Below are 23,395 nucleotides of genomic sequence, written 5' to 3'. Positions count from 1 at the left end.
TTGAAAACTATTGTTCATATGCTCTTTGTAATCACATTTGCTATTCTCTGCTCAGATCCTGATCCTCGACGGTGTGCCTGATGTAAACGGAAATCTGTCAAAACATATGGACTTACTGCATGTCCTCTCAAACATAGAATTAGACCTCTGGGGGCACAATCCTCACAATTTATAAAAGATAAAAGAAGTGGTAAATCTTTGCTGTAACATTCAGTGAAATCACATCATGAACACACACACTGTCATTATTTAGTAAGTACGCTTTATTTCTCAAAAGTTTTGGGTACATGATTATTAAAAAGAGACAGTAAAATTCCAAAAGTAACTATAGAAGTATTAGAAAGACTGGGAATCAGTTTACAAAGGTGTTTGAAATATGAGATTGCTGTTTCATCATTTCATTTTATAAGTAAAATTGAATAAAAGTTGAAAAAGTTTCCATTAAAATCTTTTGTACTTTTATTTCCAGAACAAAACTACTACATTAAAACCCCTCAAACGCCAAATACTGCATTAAATATTTTGTTTCATCTAAATGCTAAAGAAATCTTTGCAAAAAACAAACTTTCATTGGAAATTCATACGGTATTGTTTTGGTCCTCATTATCATAAATCATTTAAATTTAACAATACATACTTGGGTCACAGTAGTAGAACTTGCTTAAAACATAGGAAAGTAAATATTTCTAAATGTATATAAAAACACTAGTGAGTAAATAGCATTGACACAAATAAAAAACATTTTTTCTTTAATATTTTCTGTGATTATTACTGTGAAAAATTAGACAACTTGAAATGATTTTGGTTGTGATGCTAAATAATATTTCAGCTTTAGATTGTAGATATCATCCTTTTAACACGTCAAAACACAGTCACACTAATTGATAGTCCATCTGTCTTAAATCCTTAATTCACATATGCTTCTATTTTATTAAGGAGCTCTGATGCCTTGTTCAGTGCCAGCATTTCATTCTCTGATCTGAATCGTCCGTTCGGTATGTGAGGATATGGATGGCAGTTGGGATATTGAGTCTTTTTGGGATCCACTCCGAGTGTCTGCAGGTTTTTCACAATCTCAGGCAGATCTCTCAGTTGGAGGCTGTAGCGGGAAACTTGTGCAGCAGTGGCTGAAATTGAGCTGCTGTTGGGGCGTTGTCCATTTCTTTTATAGCATGCTGCTATGAGAGACTTTTCCACTGCTTGATGGACCTTAAACAGACACCACTCTGTGCTCCCTCCACCAGTGTCTTTGTGAGCTGCATTGAGATCGCAGCGAGCCTGTCTACACCAGCGCCTGGCCTCTTCTCTGTCTGGCCTTGGGACATTTTCATTGTGGGTCCAGAAGTTGTAGGAACCTCTATAGCCTCTAGAGAACCTCTCTCGACTATTTCTGTGATACCTGGCCTCCTGATTCCACTGTTGATAGAAGCCTCTGAAATTTGTGTTTCTGCTTGAAAAGGTCGATCCTGCAGCTTTGGGTTTGCTAAGCTCATCAATTTGATTCTGTAAATATTTGAATGCCTCATTGGCGAGAGACTGGCAATCCGGATTTTTGTCAGGGTGCCACCTGAGGTACAGTCTCTTGATGGCTTTGTGCCTCTCCTCCTCAGGAAGCCTCCAGATCTCTGCCAAACATTTATCAATTTCCCTTTTAGCTTCCTCAACAGAGGCTGGTAAAGAATTTGTTGATGATTCAGAAGAATGTGGCACAGCTCCTGTCAGTGGTTCCAGCTCCATGCAAGTGTTTTCTTCTGGTTTTAGCGTCTTCTTCTGTGGTTCTGGCTCTATGCATTTCCTCCTTTCTGTTTTTACCTTCTTTTCTCGTTTAAACTGAAACAGATCGACACAGCTGACTTCAATGGGCTCATCTTCTCCTACTTCTATTTTGTATCTCCATGAATATCGTCCATTGTGACCAGGCAGTTCTTCAGCAATAACTGCATAAATGTAATTGTCATCAATGCTGTAACCAACATATTCCCCCTCTTCAAAGTTGTTGAGGACATTCATGTCCAAACAATCATGCCATTCTTCTGGAACCTCTGTCCCAGGGGCTGCTGGACTAAAAGAGGAACTTTCAGTTTCAGCACTGTCACGGATCTGATGTTTAGCCAAAGTTTTCCGAACATCTTGCAGATCATCACACATGAGGAGTTGTCCCAGCACTGGAAGGTGAACCGATGCAATTCTGTTCCCTAAAAGAGCATTAATCTCTTTTGTCAGTGTCATGATGACTTCATTTATTACCTTGACAGCCATGTCATCATTGTGCTTTAAGTAAAAGGTGCATCCTTGTTGCCCTCGTTCCACAAAAACATCATTTTCTTCATCAGTTTTGGGAAGTGGCTGTTTATTGAGCCAGAGTGTTGTTTTCAATGTTTTGCAGCAGATAATCTGTATACTGCCAAAAATCTTCTGACATATGTTAGAAGCATCTTCTTGTGTTATTTTGCCTTGCAACTGCTCTCTAATAAGACAAATGAATCCATATTTAAAGGCTCCTGAGGAGAGATGTTTAGCAAACCATCCGCTAAATTCACAGCCAGTCCCAAGTTCACAACGCTGCATCTTTGATTCCACAACTCTTTCCTCTGTGAACTCAGACAGCATCTTTGGCTGAAATTTCTGAGGCAGCAGTTGCAACAGCTGATGATGCTTGTATTTGTCGTTGCCCAAATGACATTCACTGAGTTTCTCAAGCAGCAGGAACTTGTTCTCCAGTGCTTCTTCCAACCTTTTGGTCTCAAACACTGTGTCGTTGTAGCAGAGTGTGGATGATGGGTATAATTTACCATCAAGTGCAGGAAGATACAGAGTCTCAACATTTTCAAGAAGCTTCTGGTTTCCCTGAGCACTGATTAACTTAAACAACTGCTCAACAGCTCGTTTCACAGTTCTCAGCTGGTTTGAATGTAGTTTTTGTTTATCACAGGAATCAGCGTAAACTGCTGCCAAAACATTACAATATTGCTCTGCAGTAGCTTCGTTCTTCACACCAATTTTCTGAAAGAACGGTGCATACACTGCATCTTCTGGAGTAATCTTGTACAGATATGGTCTGAAGTCACGATCATAGGAGAGCGACAGACACACGTCATCAGGCCTCATAAGTTTTGTGTCTTTTTCAACCAACACAACAGGAAGACCAGCCAGCTGGTTTCCTTCAAATCTTTTTGCTTGCAGGTAAGCGTACGAACTTCTGAACACTTTAGCTCGTGTTTTGATCAGCTGGTCAGTTTCACATGGTGACTCACAGATGTTTCTTATGTTACTGGTTACACAGTTTGGAGGTGGTTCTTCATGAGCTCCTGCATTTTTCATCATCTGCACAAGTTTCTGTGTTGTATAAACTGGTAAGTGAATAACTGGTATTGAGGTCCAAATCAAATCTTGATGCTCTGGATTTTTCTCAATCAACGAGCCTCTAATTTTCACAGTAGTTCCTTCAGGAGCAAATGGTTGGTGGTAGTTGGACAGTTCTTTTCGAATCATAACTGGAAAAATGAATTTGATGTCAGCAATGCTTTCCAGCAACCTTTCCTTTTTGTCTTTGGGATCACATGCTTTATTTAAGGCTTCCCTGAAAAGTAATGATGATTTCAGTTTCATGTCTTTGCGTCTTCTGTTAACTTTTGCTTCTGATTCCAGCTGGTATGCAAAATGTATTATCTCGTCCGCTGACACAACATGCTTCATTCCAAGTTTTCTGACCAGCTCTTTTGCTTTTTCTGTTGTGTAGTCATCTCCTTCACACAGTTCAGTCCAAAATCTCTCAGGTACAAATCTCTCGTGGGGCAACATTTGTTTGTACAGCTCCACTCTCTCATCAAAGTAGTATGATGCAGGCTCCAGTCTACCTTGAGAACTGCGAATCAGTTTTACTGTCTTCAGTGAGGAGATGATAGTTTCCCTTTCCTTCAAAGAGTAACGTAGTGACAGCAACAGCTTGAGGCTGTGAAGAATCTGTGACTCTGTGAGTTGGTGCACAACAGGTAGAATGAACTTCATGAAATACTCCAAATCATTCAGGACCTGAATGTTGAGTGTTTGTGACAGTGTGTAGTTCTCAGAGTTGTGTTTCAGAAAAATGTTGTTGGGCAGGTTGAACAAATCTGGAAATTTCACTGAATAAACACTGTTGAGAAAATAAACCTTTTTAGGTCCATCAATCCTCACTCGTTCACCATGTGTTGTTTCAAATATTGGTAAGGATTTGAGCTTCCTCACATACTCTTGGCTGACTTTAGATTTGGATAATCCCGATTGCAGGAACATCTGAAACTCTTTCATATCATCATTTGAAAGCTGGGAAAACTCTGAGCGATTAATGTTGTATACTTGATCCAACACTGAGCTTTCATCATCTACATCAAGAAGTTCATCTTGTAGACATGAATATATCCATCGATCCATCTCAGAGAAGAAAACATGATCAAACCTCATAAAACCAAGTTTGAAGAGGATGCCTGATATGTCTTTGTGTTTTTCTGAGGCAAACACAACACTTGACATGTGTTTCATTGTTTGCAGGAAGTGCTTGTTGTTCAACCTTGGACACACAACAGGTAAAATGTAGCAGTCACTGAAGAGTTTCCTCACATCACTTAGTGTCAGGCTTTGTTCATCAACTCTAGATGTTGGTAGTTTAATTTCACTTGTTATGAACATCCAAAGTGATTTCAGCCACTCCAACATTGTCTCATTTGGGACATGAAGACCACAGAGTGGATCAACATAGCAGTTCTTAAGAAGATGCTGAACAAATGGTTTCAAAGCTCTTGCTGCACATGGCAATGTTAACGTTTTGACAAAGTTAAAAGTTTGTAGAAGACGAATGTGCTGAATGTTTGTGTGATAATCTGCAAATGTTTCCTCACGGCCAAAGAAGAGATTTGCATATCTTGATATCCACTTGGGTGACTGGGAGTTGAAAACTGTCAATACTTTATCTCTTCTGAGAAGAAGTGGAAGCCCATCAAGTAAATTTGAATTGTCTTGGGTGACCTTTTGTGAGGAGAAATCTTTTAAACAAAAACTCAAGAGCTCTGAACATCTTGTTTCATCTTTGATCAAAGTGGCACTTATGGGTAAAGGTAAATCCTTATCTGTTTGGGTTGGATCATTGAGAGGCTTTGCTCGTAAGAAAGTCTGCACAGAGGAGGGACTGACCTCTTTCACTTCAACCCCAGCAGATCTGAAACTTTTCCAAATCCTCTGCATGTTTGTGGAATAAGGAACCAGCTTCATTCCAAGATCTTCCAAGATGGGCATCAGCTTGTAGTTTGTCAGGTTTGTCAGATAAGGGTCCTCAAGTGAGTCTGTTTCACTGACATTACACCAGTCAAAAGAGTATTCTTTAATTTTTTTATCTGCAATTTTCTGTGTTGAGCTCTTCATCACAGGGATTACATCAAGGCCTTTTTCTTTCAGTGATCTGTATACTCCATGTATCATTTCATGCCAGTCTGGGCAAACATCCTTGGACACAGTTGGCCAAAAACACAAGTATTCTGTACTGAAACATGAGCCAATAAATGTAAGGGAAACTTTCTTGACTGCAATGCTGCACCTGATGTAATGCAGGAGATCTGCATAAAGCGGAGCAATGACGTTCTGTTTCAAAATCTCATTCCAGTTTGATTTCTTACTCTCCCCATCTTCTTTCCAAAGGCTTCTCCTGGCAGAATCAACCTCAAAGTTTCCATTGACATGTACTGGCAGTCCAGTTTTCCCTGGCAAAGGAAGTGAACAAAAGGCTTCTCCTTTAAAATCCATGAGGTATCCTCTTGTGTTCACACGTGCAGCTAATGATGCTTGGGGAAGTTTGTCTGATATTTTCAAGAGAAAATTGTATTTGAAAGAACCAAACTGTTCTGCAACAATCCACTTACTTTGTCTTTTATCTGAGGTGGAAATCACAGTTTCATAGAAAGTCTTGTGCGGTGTTACTGTTTTGTCTGATTGCAGTGCATTTTGTAGATGTTTTACAAAAGCATCTTTCTCGTCCCGACTTCTTTGTGGCAGATTTTTTTCAACCTCAAAGATGGTTTTAAGTTCTTGTGAATCTTCACTGATTTCATGGACTTTGATTTTGCAAATGTTTTTCAGAAAGAGAATTAGTCCTTCAGGATCTTCAGACAGAGCAGAGCACAGTTCTTTCATGTCGCGGTCAGTGACTCCTTGCTGTGATATTTTGGAGGTATTTGCATTTGTACCCATTCTCAGAGGTAATCTGAACATGGTGCCCTCTTTAAGAGAAAATTTGTCTGGAAGAAAGGATTTGTAGACATCTACGTACATTTCTTTGAAAGTGTCAGCTAGTTTATAGCCAATGCCATATCGCTGGTTATTTGAATGATTTTCAATGTATTTTTGATTGGGGTCAGAAATGCAAAGTACTTCATCTCCTGTAAGGATCGAAGGGCAGTCAGTCAGATGGTAAACAGAGTTGAATCCAACTCCGTACTTGCCTATCTTCCCTGGGGTGCTGTGCTTTCCTCCCTCTCCCAGCTGTTGAATTCCCTTAATGTCAGCATCAGAAAACACTTTGTTGTTGAACACACAAAGTGCTGGACCCTGGAGATTGTTCCATTTCTTCCCAAATGTTTTTACTTTTCCATGTTGTCTTTTGTCCCAGATGAAGTGAATTTCTGTTGCTTCTGCATCATCAGCATTTTGAATGAGCTCTTTAAGGATGTCCTTCTTTGATGGATAGGCTGAAATTATGTTTTTAATACGAACAGTCAGCTGTTCCTGCTGTTCAAAGTCAAAAGCAAATGGTGACATGTCATCAACTATGTGGTTTTCCAGAGTATGATGCCTTGTTGTTTTGATTCCAAGGTGGCGAGCCATAACACGTGGGATATTCTCGTGACATAATGTGACACCTGAAGTGAGTGGCATCCATGGGCTGTCATTGTAAAATAGCTCACTAGCAAACTGCAAAACTCCATGCTCATTGGGTATCAGAAAGTCATCCGTGATTTTCAATTTGGCCTCAAAAATCCCTTTATTTAAAATTGTGAGGACAACTGAGAGATCACTTTTTGGTAGAGGCTTATTTACATGTTGAGCTTTTAATTCTTGCAACACAGTTAGAAACTGAATTTTTGTGAAATGTTTTTCAACACCTATACATGTCCAGAGGTTCCTGAAGCTTGTGAAGGCAGCTGGAAGTACGTGGAGATAGGGCTTTGCTTCAAATTGCCCGTTCTCAGCTACACGGTCGACATTCACAAATGTATCGCCAATGAGGATGAATGGAAATGAACTTGCCCAGTGTGGGATGCAAACTTTTCCAAAATGAGAGATCCACTGATCCAGAAACTTATAGCACTCAGATGCTATTTTGTAAAGCATGGATCTGTCAATAGAGTGTGCTTGTTTGCTTGTTTGGTGCAACTGCATAAGAACCATTTCTGGTTTTGGAGTGCTGTGAACTCCTAAAATCAGTAGAACTGGATCTGTGTTGTGTATGTTTAGATTAGTATGATCCAACACTGGTTGTGTCATGTTAACGAGAAGAGAGCATTTGTCACTAAAAACATCAGTGGGCCTTTTAAGTGTTACATTTCCTTCCATTTTTGCATCACCAGGTGAATATGCTGGAAGAAATGCAGTTGTCCTCAGTGTTTTCCAGTGGTGAGAGTCTTTATCATAAATGTGATTCTTCATCAGTTCAAAAAGGCACCTCAAATGCACAAATGCTTTCTTTTTGTCAATGCTCCAGGTTTTATTAATTGTGCCTGCTTTCTCTGTGATGTCTTCCAATGGGAGATGGTCATTTGCCATACCGAGTTCCAACAAACGCTGAATCCTTTTTGGAGATCTGAAGTCATTTTCGGATCCATCAAGCAAGCGTCCCTCTTTTGGTTCAAAAAGACAGGCCACTTTCCCTGTAGGATTCACAAGTTTCCTGACATGTTGGAGCTGTCCACCCTTTGTGGGTATGCATGGATAGCAGAGCAGCAGATTGTCAATTTCTTTGATATGAAGGTCAATAGCATGCAGCACAAGGGTATCTCTACTCTTCGAGTCCATTGTAGTTAGGTTACTGAACACTGCTTCTCTGTAGAACTTCTCCCAGTTCCATGTCCTGTTTTGTAAAACCTTTTCTAGGCCAGCCTGTTTAAAAGTATTTCTCAGCCACAGTGGAAGAGGAACAACATGATTGGGTCCTTTTGCATATTTCTTGCAAACTTGCACTGCAAGGTCACCAATCTTTTCATCATTTTCAATGCTCTCATGAAGAAATATAACATTGTTCATTGAGAACCATTGTTCTCCATCACTAAAGAGCTCTGGACCAACAGAGTCATCAACAATGGTTGAGTAAAGTGCATCCACTAAAGGCTTGAAAGTTTCACTCACTTTCTCCCTATCAGGCCAAAAGGTGTGATAACAGTAACTCACCAGCTGTTTATTTTCTGACATTTTCTTTAGTGCCTTGAGTACAGTAACATATGCTGTCACTACTGGATCCTGAAGGAGAGCTTTGTTCCAGTCATTTTTCACTCCAGTTTCCCACAGACCTTTTCGGTTGCTTGTCACAGCAAATGTGCCATTTACATTGACAGGAAGACCCGTGTGAATGGGAAGAGGAAGGAAGCAAAAGGCCTGTCCAACAAGATCTGTTTGTAATGTGCTGAATTTTCCAGTTTCTGGATCATTTTGCAAGGGCACAGCAATCCCTCCAATGGGCAAAGAGAAACTGGCCTGCTTGTTTTTGTGAATGGCCATTTTAAAGGACTCATCTGTCCCAAAGCAGTTGTACAGGAGCCAGAACTGAATTTCATTTTCATTAGACTGCTGACTGGATATTTTCACAATGCTGAATTTATAGCAATTGATTAACTCTTTGCATTTACCATCAAGTTTCATCAGTGATTTCTCAGCATGACGTTGCTTGGACACACTGTTGTCATCAGGAATCTCCATTGCACTCACAGTGGTTTTTGACACAGAGAAGATGGTCTCTATTTCATTTTCTCTTGGTGGAGTTGATCCATTGTGTGGGATATTTTGGAGGGATAATGTAATGATGTTCTTTAAAAAAAGCAGATGGGTTTGTGAATTCTTAGAAAAGAGATGTAGAAAATCAAGGATATTGGGTTTTTGATACACATTTGTGCTTATTTCTGATTTGACAGCCTCTTCTTCACTTCGGAAAGGTAGTTTGATCAGAGTGCCTGGATAGGGTTCAGGAGGACTTTTTCGGGTGAAATTACAGTCAAAAATGTTTTCATATGATCCAAACTGACCAGGAAAACAATGAAAGAGTCGCTGTTGAGAGAGATCCAGCTTGATTCCAGGATTTGATTTATGTTTGATATGCTTTGTGAGATGAGTAACATTTGGATCAAGTATGAGAAGAGTGTTGCCACTAAGGATGGAGGGGACATCTGTCACATGATACACAGTGTTGAATCCAAGTCCAAACTTTCCAATTTTTTCCACCTTGTTTTCCTTTGAGGCTGAGCCAACTCTGACAATATTTTTCCAATCCTCTGCTGTGAACTGCTCATTATTAAAAGCCCAAAGACAAGGTCCCTGACAAAGAGCCATGTCAGGGTCAATCAGGCTTTCGGGGGCATCTCTGTGTACTCTGAAATCCACCAAGAACTTGCAAACATCTGCCCCAGCATCCTCTGCATTCTGGATGAGCTCTTTGAAGATGTCACTGTCTTCATCGTACTCTTTAAGAATGTTTTTTATTCTCATTGTTATTGGTTCAGATTGTCCACACTGCTCTATTCCTATCTCCTCTGGATCAAGGATGTGGGTACTGAGAAAACGAATTTCCAGCCATTCAGCCGCTGCTTTTGGGATTTCCTCATGTATGACATAAATTTCCTCTTCTCTGCAGTTTAGTTCTTTCAGTCCATTTTTGCTTACATCACAGAAAAGAGCTGTTGATCGTGGTTTAAGGGTAAATTTTCCTCCCTCAGCAATGACTGGCACTGGGATGTCATCCTGAACTGTTTTCTTCTCTTTCCAGAGCCAGTTGAGAATTTCTATTGACACTTTGACCTCTGAGGAACTTGCAAATGGCGGTTGTCTTGCTTCAATTGTTTGCTGGATGGAGTACAGAATGCCCAAAATGTCTTCATTGGAAAGTACTTTTCTCAGGCCAAACCTCTGGAACAATGTTCTGTATGGCAAAAATTCACTTGGCACCTTCCCAATGTAAGAACTCAGATCTAGATTATTTGGGTATTCAAGAACCAGATCCTGGGGTGCAACAAACTGGTTCTGGGCCCATAGCCAACATGTCTCATTGCCCATCATTGTAACAAATACAGAGACATTGTCTTGCATGTGTTTGTAAATGCTGTGCAGCTGTCTTTTGAAGTCTACATCTGTGTCAGGATTAACCATTTCCAGTGCTTTTGATTTCAAGACTGACAGATTCTCAGTCACTTTTTCAGGTGGTGGTAGGTCTTTGAGACCAAGTCTGTTGCTAACTCTGTCACTGAGCTTCCCTGTTAGTGGCATTACATGTCCAACAATGTCCTTATACACAGAATGTCTTATTTCATTTGGGCAAAACAAACAATACTTCTGAGATTTATCACTGAATTGTTTCTCACTTCCAGGTTGTTCACATGGGATCCATTTTAGCATTTTGAGGCAATGAAGTTGTTTGTGAGAAAACTTTGTCAGTAGATCATTACTTTCCACCATTTCCAACAGAACCTGAGCTCTTCTCAGAGCCTCAGTTTGTGAGTTCACACACAGTTTGTCAGTCAGCGTGGCAGCATGTAGCAAATGTTCAGGTGAGACATCCATCTCTTTATTCAGTAATCCGATTTCTGTTAAGCTTTCCAGCATCTGCAGTGAATGAGTGTATGAAGGCGGTGGAAAGAAGTCTGACTCAAAGATGACTTTAAAAGTCTGAATTCTTGGATCAAAAAAGTCAGATGCCTTTTTCAGCTGTCCATTCACCTCAATGAAGCTCAAGTCCTTACAGCTACATTTCAGGGATTCGTTTTGTGAGAAAAGCACCTTACCATGCTGTAAAATCCAAGTCATTGTTTTGTTAGTGTTGTCACTGCTGCAAGCGCCTTTGCTTATGCTGTCAACAAGAACACTGGCTGCTTCGGCGGTGTCCAAGAGATGAACTTTGAGCAGCTGTAACAGTCTGCGGTCAGTCTCAGTAGAACACTGGATTATGGAATCAGGCATAGGGAGCTCTGTTGGTACTGTTAGGCCTGAGATCAGAAGCACAGCTTGTTTCGATTGAGCTGCAACACTGAATCCTTTCATGGTTTGAAACAAAGGCAACTTCAAGAGAAAATCTTTCTCTGCTTTTGAGAGAGAATCCAGATAAGAGAGATAATCTTTCAGTTCTTCTCGTGCTGTGTGAGAGGCGGATTTGAGTTCTGTGACAAGATGCTGGAAATCTAAATTCATCAGGACCTTCAAAACACTCCTTGGAGATGGGCACAGCACATATGAGTCAAGGTCTACATGCTTGAGCCACTCATTTCCTCTCACCACTGTGCCACCAACTTTGTTCAGCAGCTGAGTTATTTGGTCTGGCAAATTCAGCTGTTTACTTTTCTGAAAGATCAGAGTTGTGTTCTGCTGTAGTTTTGCTACTGATACAGTCTGACTGCCAGACAGAGGACTAACTGGTATTAGAGGTATGTCAGTGAAAGGACTTAACTCATTAAAATGACTGTTGAGAAACCTCCAGAATTCTTGAAACCAGTCTGAAGGTGGATGTTGACTGTTGCCGTTTTCCCATGTAACAACGTTCTTCCCTGTCTGCTTACAGTCTGGTGGCAAATACCTTCTTGTATATTCAGCTACACGGGATGCATCAACATTGATGATCTTGAAGAAATCTAAAGAACAGATCATAAAAATAAAGAGAGATTTTAAGAGCTGTGCTGTTTAAAAATGTATGGTAGGTACAAATGACTTTCAGGTCTCTGCATACTACTTTGACCTACTTCTTCTGGCCAGTTTTTTCAGATGGGCACTGCAGGCTGGAGTCAGATCATTTGGGATGAAGAGGTGCTTACAGAAGGGCAACAAGAGTCTGCACAAAATATAATTTTGTTAATTCAATTTAACAAAAACAAAAGTAGTGATATCTGTTGATCAAACTGTTAGGAGTCATGTAATAGAGGCGTGGTCTTTTGCTCCACGGCAGGGAGGGATGGTGCAGCAAGCTTGAGGACTAGTGCCAGGTAGCCTGGCAGGGCAGGTGCATTCCAACTAGAAAAAGCTCCCCTATTTCAGTGACACTGGGACTGGGAACTGGAAAGTTTGCTGGCCGTTGTCAGAAACGTAAAAACGAAACTGTTCACTGTAAATGAAACACTTCACAAGCACCCTGTGCCTCACAAGCAGTGTTGGTCAAGTTATTTGAAAAAAGTAATTAGTTGCTAATTACTGATTACTTCTCCGTGGCGGTCAGTGGGGGTTGGTGGTTGGGGTGGGACCTGTGAATTTCACATTCCCATGGCAGCTTGCTAGGTGCTTGCTCAGTTTAATTTTTCGCTGTAGAAAGAAGTTTTCATCCCACACAAAGTGTACAGCGGATGCTAATGTTTTTGTCATTCTTTACAGAATCAAACTTAAAGTAATGTCAGTACTTCCAAGTTTTAAACTCTACATGGTCGTTCTCTCTCCTGCATTCCATACTATTCATTGTTGATCTAGGCACGTCTGTTGCTGCCACGGACATCGCACATGCTTACATCATTGTCATGAGACACTCTCACAAACAAAATTACAGTGGTTTAGTAATGCAGCAATGCAGGGTGTTTACGGGAAAGTAACGAATTACTTTTTTTGCAATAGTACTCCTTAAATTACTTACTACAGATTACAGTAATGCATCACTTGTAACGTTTTACTGTGCATCTCTGCTCACAAGTCATGACTTGGGTTTACAATTTCATTCAATATATGAATATTCTTCGAAATCTTATAAGCCCAGTGGATCTGTCCACCTTTTTTGGTGAACATAGTCGAACAGTAAATCAGGTCTTTTTGGATGTCTAATTACCAAACTTTCTGCTGCAATTAAAATGTGGCACTATGTCACACTATTCAGCTTATGCATGCTTTATTTTGGTTTTATCAGACGTAACGATAAGTGCTAGTTTTGCCTTAAATGTAACAAAACAATGGAAAAACTTGACACTCAAAATAATAAAAAAAATGACAACTTCAGTTATACTTTATGTAACATTTATTTTAAATATTGATAGATGTATGAAAATCCTACCTTGGAAATTCATGGCTGTCAATCAAAGCAGTGTCTTCCTCTTTGTATGTGAAATATCTGAAAGAGCCATCACTGAGTGGAAGGAGCTGAAGACCCTCAAGTTCTTTGTATTGTTCATCACCTAAAATGTACTCCAAAAGACTGAGTTTGTCATCTTTAGTGATGTTATCCACACCGGTCCTGTGGAGAATGGCCCTGAGGAATGCTGGAGTCACATGTTTTAGGGTAGTAGGGTTTGGGTAGGCCTCATTTATAGCCTTTGCAACACTAGCTGGTAAAGTGACAAGATTTTCTCCACATGACACTAAAGCCCTTTTAATGGCAGACAATATGTTGGTGCTTGTTGGGCCATTGCAGGGGAAAACAGCTTCTGATGGAGAGATAAACTGTCTTTCATCTTTAGCAAGAGAGAGGATGGCCACGTTCTGTCTGAATAAGTGATGAAAAACATCCAGAGTGAGAGCATGCCATTTTTCTTTGTGTTGTATCTGAGTGAGATCTGGCCACAGATTGTACACAGAGGAAACAGGGAGGATAGATTTTTGGGCAAGTTTAATGGCATCTTGAATGATCTTGATGTATGCTTGTGGAAACACCTTCTTCATCAGCATTTCATTCCACAAAGCATGTTCATCATGTCTCTGGTCTTCCTCTTGCCATTTGATGTGTCTTCTATTGTCTGTGAGGCCAAAGCATGCATTGACATAAACTGGGAGTCCTGTCTTATTGGATTCATTGTTTGGAAGGGGGAGAAAGCAGCTCAGTCTGCTCTGGCTACAGTCTCTCTTCTCACCACAGGGGAATGCCAGGTCAACTTGAGGTAAAAAGCTCAACTTCTTTGTAAGCAAATCAAGATCTTCTGCAACGCCCTCTTTCATGGTACATGTTGTCAGAAGCCACTTTGTCTCTTTTTGGTCTTTTGAACTCACAGTTATAACTTTGAACCTTGTTAGACCCTCAGTGATTGACTCCTCTTCTGGCTCCAAAACACCATCTGTGGGGACTGAGGATTTCACTTCAAGTCTGGTGTTAACAGCTCCATCTTCACTAATATGTAACAAGGACACAGAGGTGACATTTTTCAAGAAGAGGAGGCTCAAATCTGCATCTGCAATGAAGCTATCAAAAAGCTCAACCACTTTATCTGAGTCATACAGATTATCAGAAATCTCTGATGCTTCATTACGTAAAGGAAATCTAAAAATTGTCCCATTGAAGTGCTGATCCTCCATGACAACTTTTGACCATCCATGTTCACATACAAGTGAGACTATATCTCTAAATGGTTGAAACTGATCATGCATATTCAGTAGAACTTCTTGGTCTTCAACATCATCCAAAGACCACCAAAACCCTCCATTTCTCTCTCCAAATATTTTTTCTTGGGGATCCATCATGCCAAGATGCTCTGAACTGAATATACTTGGTACATCTGTGGACAAAGTAAAGAAAGATATGTTAATGTCAACTGTTTATGTTTTCCTTGCCATGTGTGCTAATTATAGATAGTTTCACCTGTTGTGTGATAAACGGAGTTGAAGCCAATTCCAAACCTCCCGACTTTGTTCGGGTCATCACGCTTGACACTCCTTCCAGCCATCTGAATTCCTTGCCAGTCTTCATCAGTGAATGTGGCATTGTTGTAGGCATAGAGAGCAGGACCTTTGCGAAAACAAAACATGCTCATGGTGTATGTTTAAGGTATCTCTGCATTACTTGATACATTCTCTGTAAAAGATTGTTTTCGGAGCTGTGGTCTGTGGGTTCAGGAGGCAGTGCCAGGAGGCTGGCAGAGCAGCTGGGACTGATCTGGCAATTGGTTGGGCTATTTCAATAGCTAGCTGGGTCCAGACGAGAGAGGAGTGCCAGGAGCAAGTCAGCTGAAAATCTGAAGACTTGGAAAAACTATAAATGAAACAAAACGAGCCTATCCTGACTGCAAAGGGGCATTAAAAAGGATACATCTCTACACAGGTTGGCAGTCTGTTGCATAACCATTCAACCTCATTGTCACACCTATGGCCAATTTAGAGTTGCCATTTAACCCAGCGGTCCCCAACCCCTGGGGCACGGACTGTGAGTCGTTTGGTGAGTTGAGTCTCAGGTGTGAAATGTATGTTTTTCAGGGTTTTAATCGGTTTTATTCATTATTTTTTTAATCGTTTTTATTGTTAACTCTGTTTCACTGGGTCTTTTCCCATGTGTTATGAACAGTGATGGGAATAACGGCATTACAAGTAATGGCGTTACTAACGGCATTACAAGTAACGGTGTCAGTAACGCCGTTACTAACGCTGTTACTTTTTTCAGTAACGAGTGATCTAACTAATTACTATTTCTATCGTTACAACGCCGTTACCGTTACTAACATGAAAATGTGGTCGGGTTACTATTTGTCAACAAACAGACGGCTGAAGCTGTGTTCAGCTTACAGCATCTTATATCAGTTGCATGGAAGTAGCTGTCTACGTAAGTAATCCGGGCGCAACAGCTTTAAGCAGCTCCGCGCGCCCTCGTGAGCGACTATCACTTTTTGGCACAACACCTGGAGCTAAGGGGGCAAAGCAATCGCATGAGTGCTGCTGTTTGACTGAGGAAGAATAAAGTAGTCGTGGTAAGCCAATCATATGACCACTTCAAGATGACAAAGCAACAAAGTGATATATACCAGTTTTTAATTGTGTTGATAGGCCATGTAAAACCAGAGTCATGATAAACAATATATACGTGGCGTTTTTCCCCCAATAGTTTTGTCACGTTAACTGTCTAAGGACAGCGCTAGCAAGCACTCTCTGCTTATGACCAAACAAAAAAAAGCCCGTTCCTGTTGGTGGAAAAATGCACCATGTCGACCACTCAAAAGTCATATGGCAACATGACATTTGGTTGTTTAGGAAGAGGGGGAAGTTTTAGGAGTGACGGCAGGAGAGAGAGAGAGAGCGAGTTTTGAGTTGTGAGTTGTGAGAGATTTGTGACGTTTAGCATGTTTGGAGTGTGTAGTTAATGTGTTGTCTTGTGTAGTTAGTGTATAGTGTTGTGGATAGTTTTGTGTTGTGTGTCAGAACAATGAGGCGACTGCTGTCTCCAGGTAGAAACAGGAGTGATACACCTGCTGTCAGGCCTGCAGGTATCAGGCTGTGATGTTCTCCTTTACAGGGAGTGCAGAATTATTAGGCAAATGAGTATTTTGTCCACATCATCCTCTTCATGCATGTTGTCTTACTCCAAGCTGTATAGGCTCAAAAGCCTACTACCAATTAAGCATATTAGGTGATGTGCATCTCTGTAATGAGAAGGGGTGTGGTCTAATGACATCAACACCCTACATCAGGTGTGCATAATTATTAGGCAACGTCCTTTCCTTTGGCAAAATGGGTCAAAAGAAGGACTTGACAGGCTCAGAAAAGTCAAAAATAGTGAGATATCTTGCAGAGGGATGCAGCAGTCTCAAAATTGCAAAGCTTCTGAAGCGTGATCATCGAACAATCAAGCGTTTCATTCAAAATAGTCAACAGGGTCGCAAGAAGCGTGTGGAAAAACCAAGGCGCAAAATAACTGCCCATGAACTGAGAAAAGTCAAGCGTGCAGCTGCCAAGATGCCACTTGCCACCAGTTTGGCCATATTTCAGAGCTGCAACATCACTGGAGTGCCCAAAAGCACAAGGTGTGCAAAACTCAGAGACATGGCCAAGGTAAGAAAGGCTGAAAGACGACCACCACTGAACAAGACACACAAGCTGAAACGTCAAGACTGGGCCAAGAAATATCTCAAGACTGGTTTTTCTAAGGTTTTATGGACTGATGAAATGAGAGTGAGTCTTGATGGGCCAGATGGATGAGCCCGTGGCTGGATTGGTAAAGGGCAGAGAGCTCCAGTCCGACTCAGACGCCAGCAAGGTGGAGGTGGAGTACTGGTTTGGGCTGGTATCATCAAAGATGAGCTTGTGGGGCCTTTTCGGGTTGAGGATGGAGTCAAGCTCAACTCCCAGTCCTACTGCCAGTTTCTGGAAGACACCTTCTTCAAGCAGTGGTACAGGAAGAAGTCTGCATCCTTCAAGAAAAACATGATTTCCATGCAGGACAATGCTCCATCACACGCGTCCAAGTACTCCACAGCGTGGCTGGCAAGAAAGGGTATAAAAGAAGAAACACTAATGACATGGCCACCTTGTTCACCTGATCTGAACCCCATTGAGAACCTGTGGTCCATCATCAAATGTGAGATTTACAAGGAGGGAAAACAGTACACCTCTCTGAACAGTGTCTGGGAGGCTGTGGTTGCTGCTGCACGCAATGTTGATGGTGAACAGATCAAAACACTGACAGAATCCATGGATGGCAGGCTTTTGAGTGTCCTTGCAAAGAAAGGTGGCTATATTGGTCGCTGATTTGTTTTTGTTTTGTTTTTGAATGTCAGAAATGTATATTTGTGAATGTGGAGATGTTATATTGGTTTCACTGGTAAAAATAAATAATTGAAATGGGTATATATTTGTCTTTTGTTAAGTTGCCTAATAATTATGCACAGTAATAGTCACCTGCACACACAGATATCCCCCTAAAATAGCTAAAACTAAAAACAAACTAAAAACTACTTCCAAAAACATTCAGCTTTGATATTAATGAGTTTTTTGGGTTGATTGAGAACATGGTTGTTGTTCAATAATAAAATTATTCCTCAAAAATACAACTTGCCTAATAATTCTGCACTCCATGTATAGTAGACAGAAATTTTTGGAGTTGCACAAATAATTTGTGTGGCATCTTATTGAAAGCAGAACACCTGATTGTTATATAAATATTTTGAAATGGTTATAAAAAAAAGGGCTAAAAGGTAAATAGCTGCAAATAACTTTGTTGTTTGCAAAACTTGTGCCTATGATTTTAAAAATGACAATTTATATTTGCATTTAAAGTTATGAAATATGATTAATTAAACATGTTTGTGGTTGTTACAGTAAAAAATATAACTTTTTCTACTCAGATTTTATGCTTTTTGTCTGATTTTAGATCAATTGTGTTAATACACATGAGGTTGTGCTGAAAAGAATGATACCAAACAAGGCAAAATAAACAGTTTTTAAAGGTGAAATGTAGAGGTCAAATCAAAAGTAGTCAAAAATGGCAAATTATACCCTGGACCCCATGGTTAAACATTTTTTTTAAATAACGCAATAGTTACTTTTCAAGTAATTAATTACTTTTAGAATCTTGTAACTCAGCTACTAACTCAGTTACTTTTTTGAAGAAGTAACTAGTAACTATAATTAATTACTTTTTCAAAGTAACTTTCCCAACACTGGTTATGAATAAATCTTTTTTTTGTACCAGTACTGGTTTTATTTTGTTGTATTTATCTGCAACACCTTACTGTCGGACATAAACCAGTCCGTGGCGCAAAAAAGGTTGGGGACCGCTGATTTTACCGATAAGTATGTCTTTGGACTGTTGGAGGAAAACAGTGTGGAGCCCTTCTGGGGCCCTTCTGTGTGGAGCTTATATTTTTCTCTGTGCCAGTTTGGGTTTCCAGAGGGAATCCACACTGGGACAGAGAAAACATGACCGCTGACCACTGTAATGACCGCTGACCACTATAATAGGACATAAAAAAAGCCAGAGTACCTGGAGAGAACCAAGGCTGCACAAAGTTTAAAAAGACAACTGAATATTGTTTTTTTTTTCCTGTGAAGCAACTAGTTTATATTTTCTATATTCATCTTTTTAAATGTAGAAAACAAACAAAAAAGGTTTCAAAACTTCAGTTTTCAGTGAATACCTTGGTATTTTCCCAATTCTTCCGTCCAAAGGCTCTCAGTCCCATAGCTCCGCTCATCATGGATGAAAACCACTTCTGTTGCTCCAGCATCATCTGCATTTTGAATCAGTTCCTGATTGACAAATAAAAATAACACAAAAGTGATATGATCGATGACTTTGTTCCAAGAAGTGTCCCATCTCTCCAGTGAATCAGCATACCAAACACTGAGAGTGACTCATCTAAATGGGATCTAGCCCTGTTTTTATTAGAAATATCTAGAGTGAAAGGAGTTTCAGATTCTGTTGTTAATATTTATCTGCTGTGTATAGTTGCACATTATTTCTTATTCTTTATTCTCCAACAATGACAACCAAAAGTGTTTTATGCTTTGTCACATGTTCATTATGTGTATTGATTTAAATCACTGGTAATAATGAAGGCTACATATATTTTATTGTTGAACTCTACTGCATTATATTTTTTCATATTTCACCTACCTGAGTGACATATGAAGGATATCTGATAAAATGTCAGCTCAGTGTGGTCAAATACTTAAGAGTATACATATTAGTATAGTACAGTATTATGTTTTTATTTACAGTCAACATCTAAGTTTCCATTTAACTCACCAAGTCAAGTATCTAAGGAATGTTGCTTGCAATACATATGATGAAGTGCCTTGATGCAAATTTTGGGTTTGCCATTATTTTCTATATAAATAAAAAGGTATTTGTCTGGACACTGTTATAGTTTTTAAGATCTCTGAAACCAGTGCTAATGTCACTAACAAATCATTTTTGACACGTTTTTCTTTTTTTTATCAACAAGCTGTTTTGCCTGATGAGAACAAGATGATGTCTAAATAAAAACTAAAACCAATCCATCCAATCAGAAGTAAAGTAAAATGTCAACACTTGAGAGCAAGAGAAGAGTAGACATATGGACACATTTTGAATTTGATGGCAAGGAAAACAAGGTGCTTTGTAAACCGTGTAGAGTAACTTTTAGAGGTGAAAACACAACAAACTTTTATACTTTTTTGTTTTACTCACCTTGATCAACTTTAGATTTATACACACCTAAACTCTCTTAGTTTTAGTCAAGACTAAAACTAAGAGAGTTTAGGTGTCTAAATTATCACAACCTAAATGAGGTTTTAGTCAAATGACTATGACTAAAACGAAATTCAAGAATCAAATTAAAATTTGCTGTCAACATGAACAAATTGAAACAATAAAAAGAGCATGTCACTTGTGCTCACATAACAGAACACAAATTTGTAGCCTCAACAGAAGACAGAGCTTCAAATATGAATGTTACTGCAAAGTGTTTTTGTCACTGTAAACTACATATTTTGTTTTCTGTTCTCATGCTGACCTCCCATAAGGAACCCAGTATGAGTAGAGGTCTCTTTTTTCCCCTCTTCCACTTGCCCATTGTATTGTACATTTCATTGTTTTTTCCAAATTACTACCTGTCTCTGACCTGTCTTCCCACATCATGTCTTTGCTATATATGTATGGTCCGGGGGGTCCAATTTCACTGCAGGTGTAAACATTGCATGTGACAAGTTAAAAACATGAACATTATAACATTACTCACTGAAGTCCATCATGAGGCCTTGAGCTAAGCATATTTTGCTATCCTCATTTTGATGTTTTTTAGAAACCGCAAATGGTGGAACTCAGTAGGAAACCACACAGCTGACATTTTTTTAAACACAAGTCATTAGCCAGTTTCCACACCCGAGCCAATCACCATTTATAAAAGTTAGAATGATTATGTTTACAAAATACTTTTTAGTTAGTGTGGTCCAAAATGCTAATTAAGATCAAGATTAAGATAAGCATTTACTGAGGTCAGGACCAAGGGTCTGGTTCCCGCAAATTTCTAAAGAATAAGAAGTTTTTTGTGAAGTGGCTGATATGATGGGCTTTTGGCAGAACATTACACCAACCTTCAAAATCTGTCCACCATCTGGATATCGACGTAGAATATCTTTCAGGTAGTCAATGAAGGGTGGTGCTGTGGCCCCAAAAGAAGTCCTAAAAAAAGCAAAATTGATGGTAAGAAACTAAAGAACATATAGTTTGAACTAAAAGTAACCCAAAATGAGTCCTCATACATTATAGGTGTAGATAATATTGTATTACTATACAAGTATATAATTACTACCTAGTATTTAGTATTTTAGGGAATTGGTTACAAATATACTATTTCATGGAGATCATTGAAGTTGTGCACTCAAAGACTAATAAAAAACATTTCTTTGAATCTTTACACACTGAGCAGTAATTCACACTGTGTGGGAAAACAATTCCATGTTCAATTACAGAGATAAGACTGGAAGTGTAGGGTGTAACCGTGCCCCTCCCTATAAACAGGCACACAGTCATTATCGATTGCTTTCACCACGCAATTTCAATAATACTGTCAGTCAAACACTAGAAAACCTCCATGCTTATAATTTCCTTTTACCAATACTGACATGTTTTTTTCAGACACTTTTGCATCACAGAACAATTGTCTCACATTCATGTAATGCAGCTACACTGAGTTTACATTAGGAGGTAATAAAATGTTGCAACATTGGTGAAAGCCTTTTTTTTTTAATTACAGAAAACAAACCAGTCACCAGTAAGGCAACTGATAAATAATCTGACCTACAAGCAAACTAAAAAATAACATTAGTGACAAAATCATATCAATATCCATCACTGTTCAAGATGCAGGAAGTGCTGCATACCATATCGTCCACTTTATCTGTGAAGCACTTTTAAAACCAACAGTAATAGGGCAAACCAAAGTGCTGTACAATACCACCAAATATAAAAGACAAACACAGCTTGCTTATATCAGCCTGTTTTTTTAAACAACAAACTGATGTCTGACCTTTGATCTGGCTTCTATGAGCTGTAACAACTTGACATTTTAGGATGTATTCATGAAGTGTGTGATTTAGCAAAGTTTTATCATTGTAATGTCAAAGGTCAACTTTGATCTTGGGCATAACAATAGAGGTCAGGTCAAGGTCAAATCCTTAGCCAACCTAGGTAGTCATGTCCCCCAAGGTCTAGTACATTGTTAAGTTTTGAAGGCGATCCATAAAAAATTGTGGGTAATATAATGTTTTCAATGATTTTCACATTTGCTCCGATCTGATAGACTGCTAACAAACACACAGACAAACAAAAGAGACTTAATACACAATCACTCCCTTGAGGGTGGGGTGGGGTAGAATAAGGAAAACTCACCGAGCTTTCTTCTTTGCTTTCAGACTCATAATTCCTGCTTTGGTCCTTGTAATAACTTCGGGGTATTGTGACACATTCTGAAAAGTTTAAAACTTCTAAAACTTTTGCAATTACCTGCAAATATTTGCAATTATCAAAGGAAAAGAAAACAAAATAATTTGAAAAATTTGCAGAGAGTAACTGTTATTTAAAATAAAGCAAGCAAAACTCTGCCAGGGATTAAATTCTGCAGACTTTTCAGTACTATCCCTGATAAGCAGCCAGCCTCCTGGAAGACAGAAAAACAATCAAATATTAATCACCTAAAAAAAGTCCAAGACTGAAAGCTTGAGATTTTTTTTATTTTTACTTTAAAATTGCTTTTAGACACAAAGCAATGCCACAAAAGCTTCACAATTAAGAGCCATATATTTACTTGTACATCTTTTTAGGAGTATATGGCACAGAGTGGGAAACTGCTATTTACTGATGACATTAAAATATTAAAATTATAGTACCTCGCTCGTGAAAGTGAACGGTCCCATCTGTTTCAGTGATGATAGTGATACTACATTATTCTGCTTTATATAAAGACTGCAAGTGCCCAATCACGACGTCGCACGTTGGCTCCAGTCAAGTTTGGTCGCGTTTTCTCCGTTATTCATTTGGAAACGAAACTAAAGAAACAAAAGGAGCCACTGAGGTATTTTTTTCTCTAATGTTCCAGTGAAACGAAACTTTCTGAGCTCCAACAGGTTACCCTACTACCTGTTGTTGTCCCGCCGCTTGCTAGATGATGCTGCAAACCCATTTTAAAAAAATGGGGGCGCTTTTTCAGCTTTATTGGACAGAACAGACGGAGCAGACGGAGCAGACACGCGGCAAACGCGGACGCTCCACGCCATGCGGCATATGTTCGTCCGCTCATCCTAGTGAACTATACCGGGCCCTCTCCTGCTCCCCTTTTTATTATTATTTTTAGTTTTTCTTTTTTTTTAAATCACAAAACGGGCTACAGCATGTTCTTGCAGGAAAACTATCAAATGTAACATTCAATCCTGCGCCTTTATTTTATGGTTTTTTTTTCTTACTGCGTTTGTAAGATAAGTACTTACATTCTGTATATGCACGGCTCTGATATTCGCCTGTTAGACCCACTGA

At 39.4% G+C, this 23,395-nt stretch overlaps 1 protein-coding gene and 1 long non-coding RNA gene across 3 annotated transcripts in view; one reads left to right on the top strand and one right to left on the bottom strand.

Moving 5' to 3' along the window:
* Positions 1 to 264: 264 nt before the first annotated feature.
* On the bottom strand, positions 265 to 23,395 carry LOC309691414 (sacsin-like). 2 transcript variants are annotated; one of them, XM_082509047.1, is made up of 8 exons: positions 23,350 to 23,395; positions 22,256 to 22,523; positions 20,959 to 21,046; positions 19,020 to 19,131; positions 14,759 to 14,905; positions 13,244 to 14,675; positions 11,958 to 12,046; positions 265 to 11,849 (listed from the first exon to the last, which is right to left on the bottom strand). In XM_082509047.1, the coding sequence occupies exons 2-8, from the start codon at positions 22,282 to 22,284 to the stop codon at positions 907 to 909; spliced, it is 12,840 nt and encodes a 4,279-aa protein (XP_082365173.1). In that variant the 5' UTR covers positions 22,285 to 22,523; positions 23,350 to 23,395; the 3' UTR covers positions 265 to 906. The 2 variants fall into 2 exon arrangements, with proteins under 2 accessions (XP_082365173.1, XP_082365172.1); XM_082509046.1 differs by lacking the exon at positions 23,350 to 23,395 and adding an exon at positions 22,753 to 23,095.
* The window catches only part of LOC309691415, a 151,538-nt gene continuing 144,488 nt past the window's right edge, over positions 16,346 to 23,395 (top strand). Inside the window, exon 1 of the long non-coding RNA XR_014271998.1 lies at positions 16,346 to 16,649. This is a non-coding gene — a long non-coding RNA (uncharacterized lncRNA). The remainder of the gene's footprint in view (positions 16,650 to 23,395) is intronic.

Source organism: Aulonocara stuartgranti, assembly GCF_965226115.1.
Source record: "Aulonocara stuartgranti genome assembly, chromosome: 16".
Lineage (NCBI taxonomy): Eukaryota > Metazoa > Chordata > Actinopteri > Cichliformes > Cichlidae > Aulonocara > Aulonocara stuartgranti.
The sequence above is the reverse complement of the archived record's forward strand: the minus strand, read 5'-3'. Positions and strand labels throughout refer to the sequence as shown.

Coding starts and splice junctions, on each gene's coding strand:
- LOC309691414 (XM_082509047.1), bottom strand. CDS start 22,284: ATGAGTCTGAAAGCAAAGAAGAAAGCTCG. Junction 21,047..22,255: donor AAAGCAAAGAAGAAAGCTCG/GTGAGTTTTCCT, acceptor TGCTTTTTTTAG/GACTTCTTTTGGGGCCACAG. Junction 11,850..11,957: donor GAAAAAACTGGCCAGAAGAA/GTAGGTCAAAGT, acceptor TCTGTTCTTTAG/ATTTCTTCAAGATCATCAAT.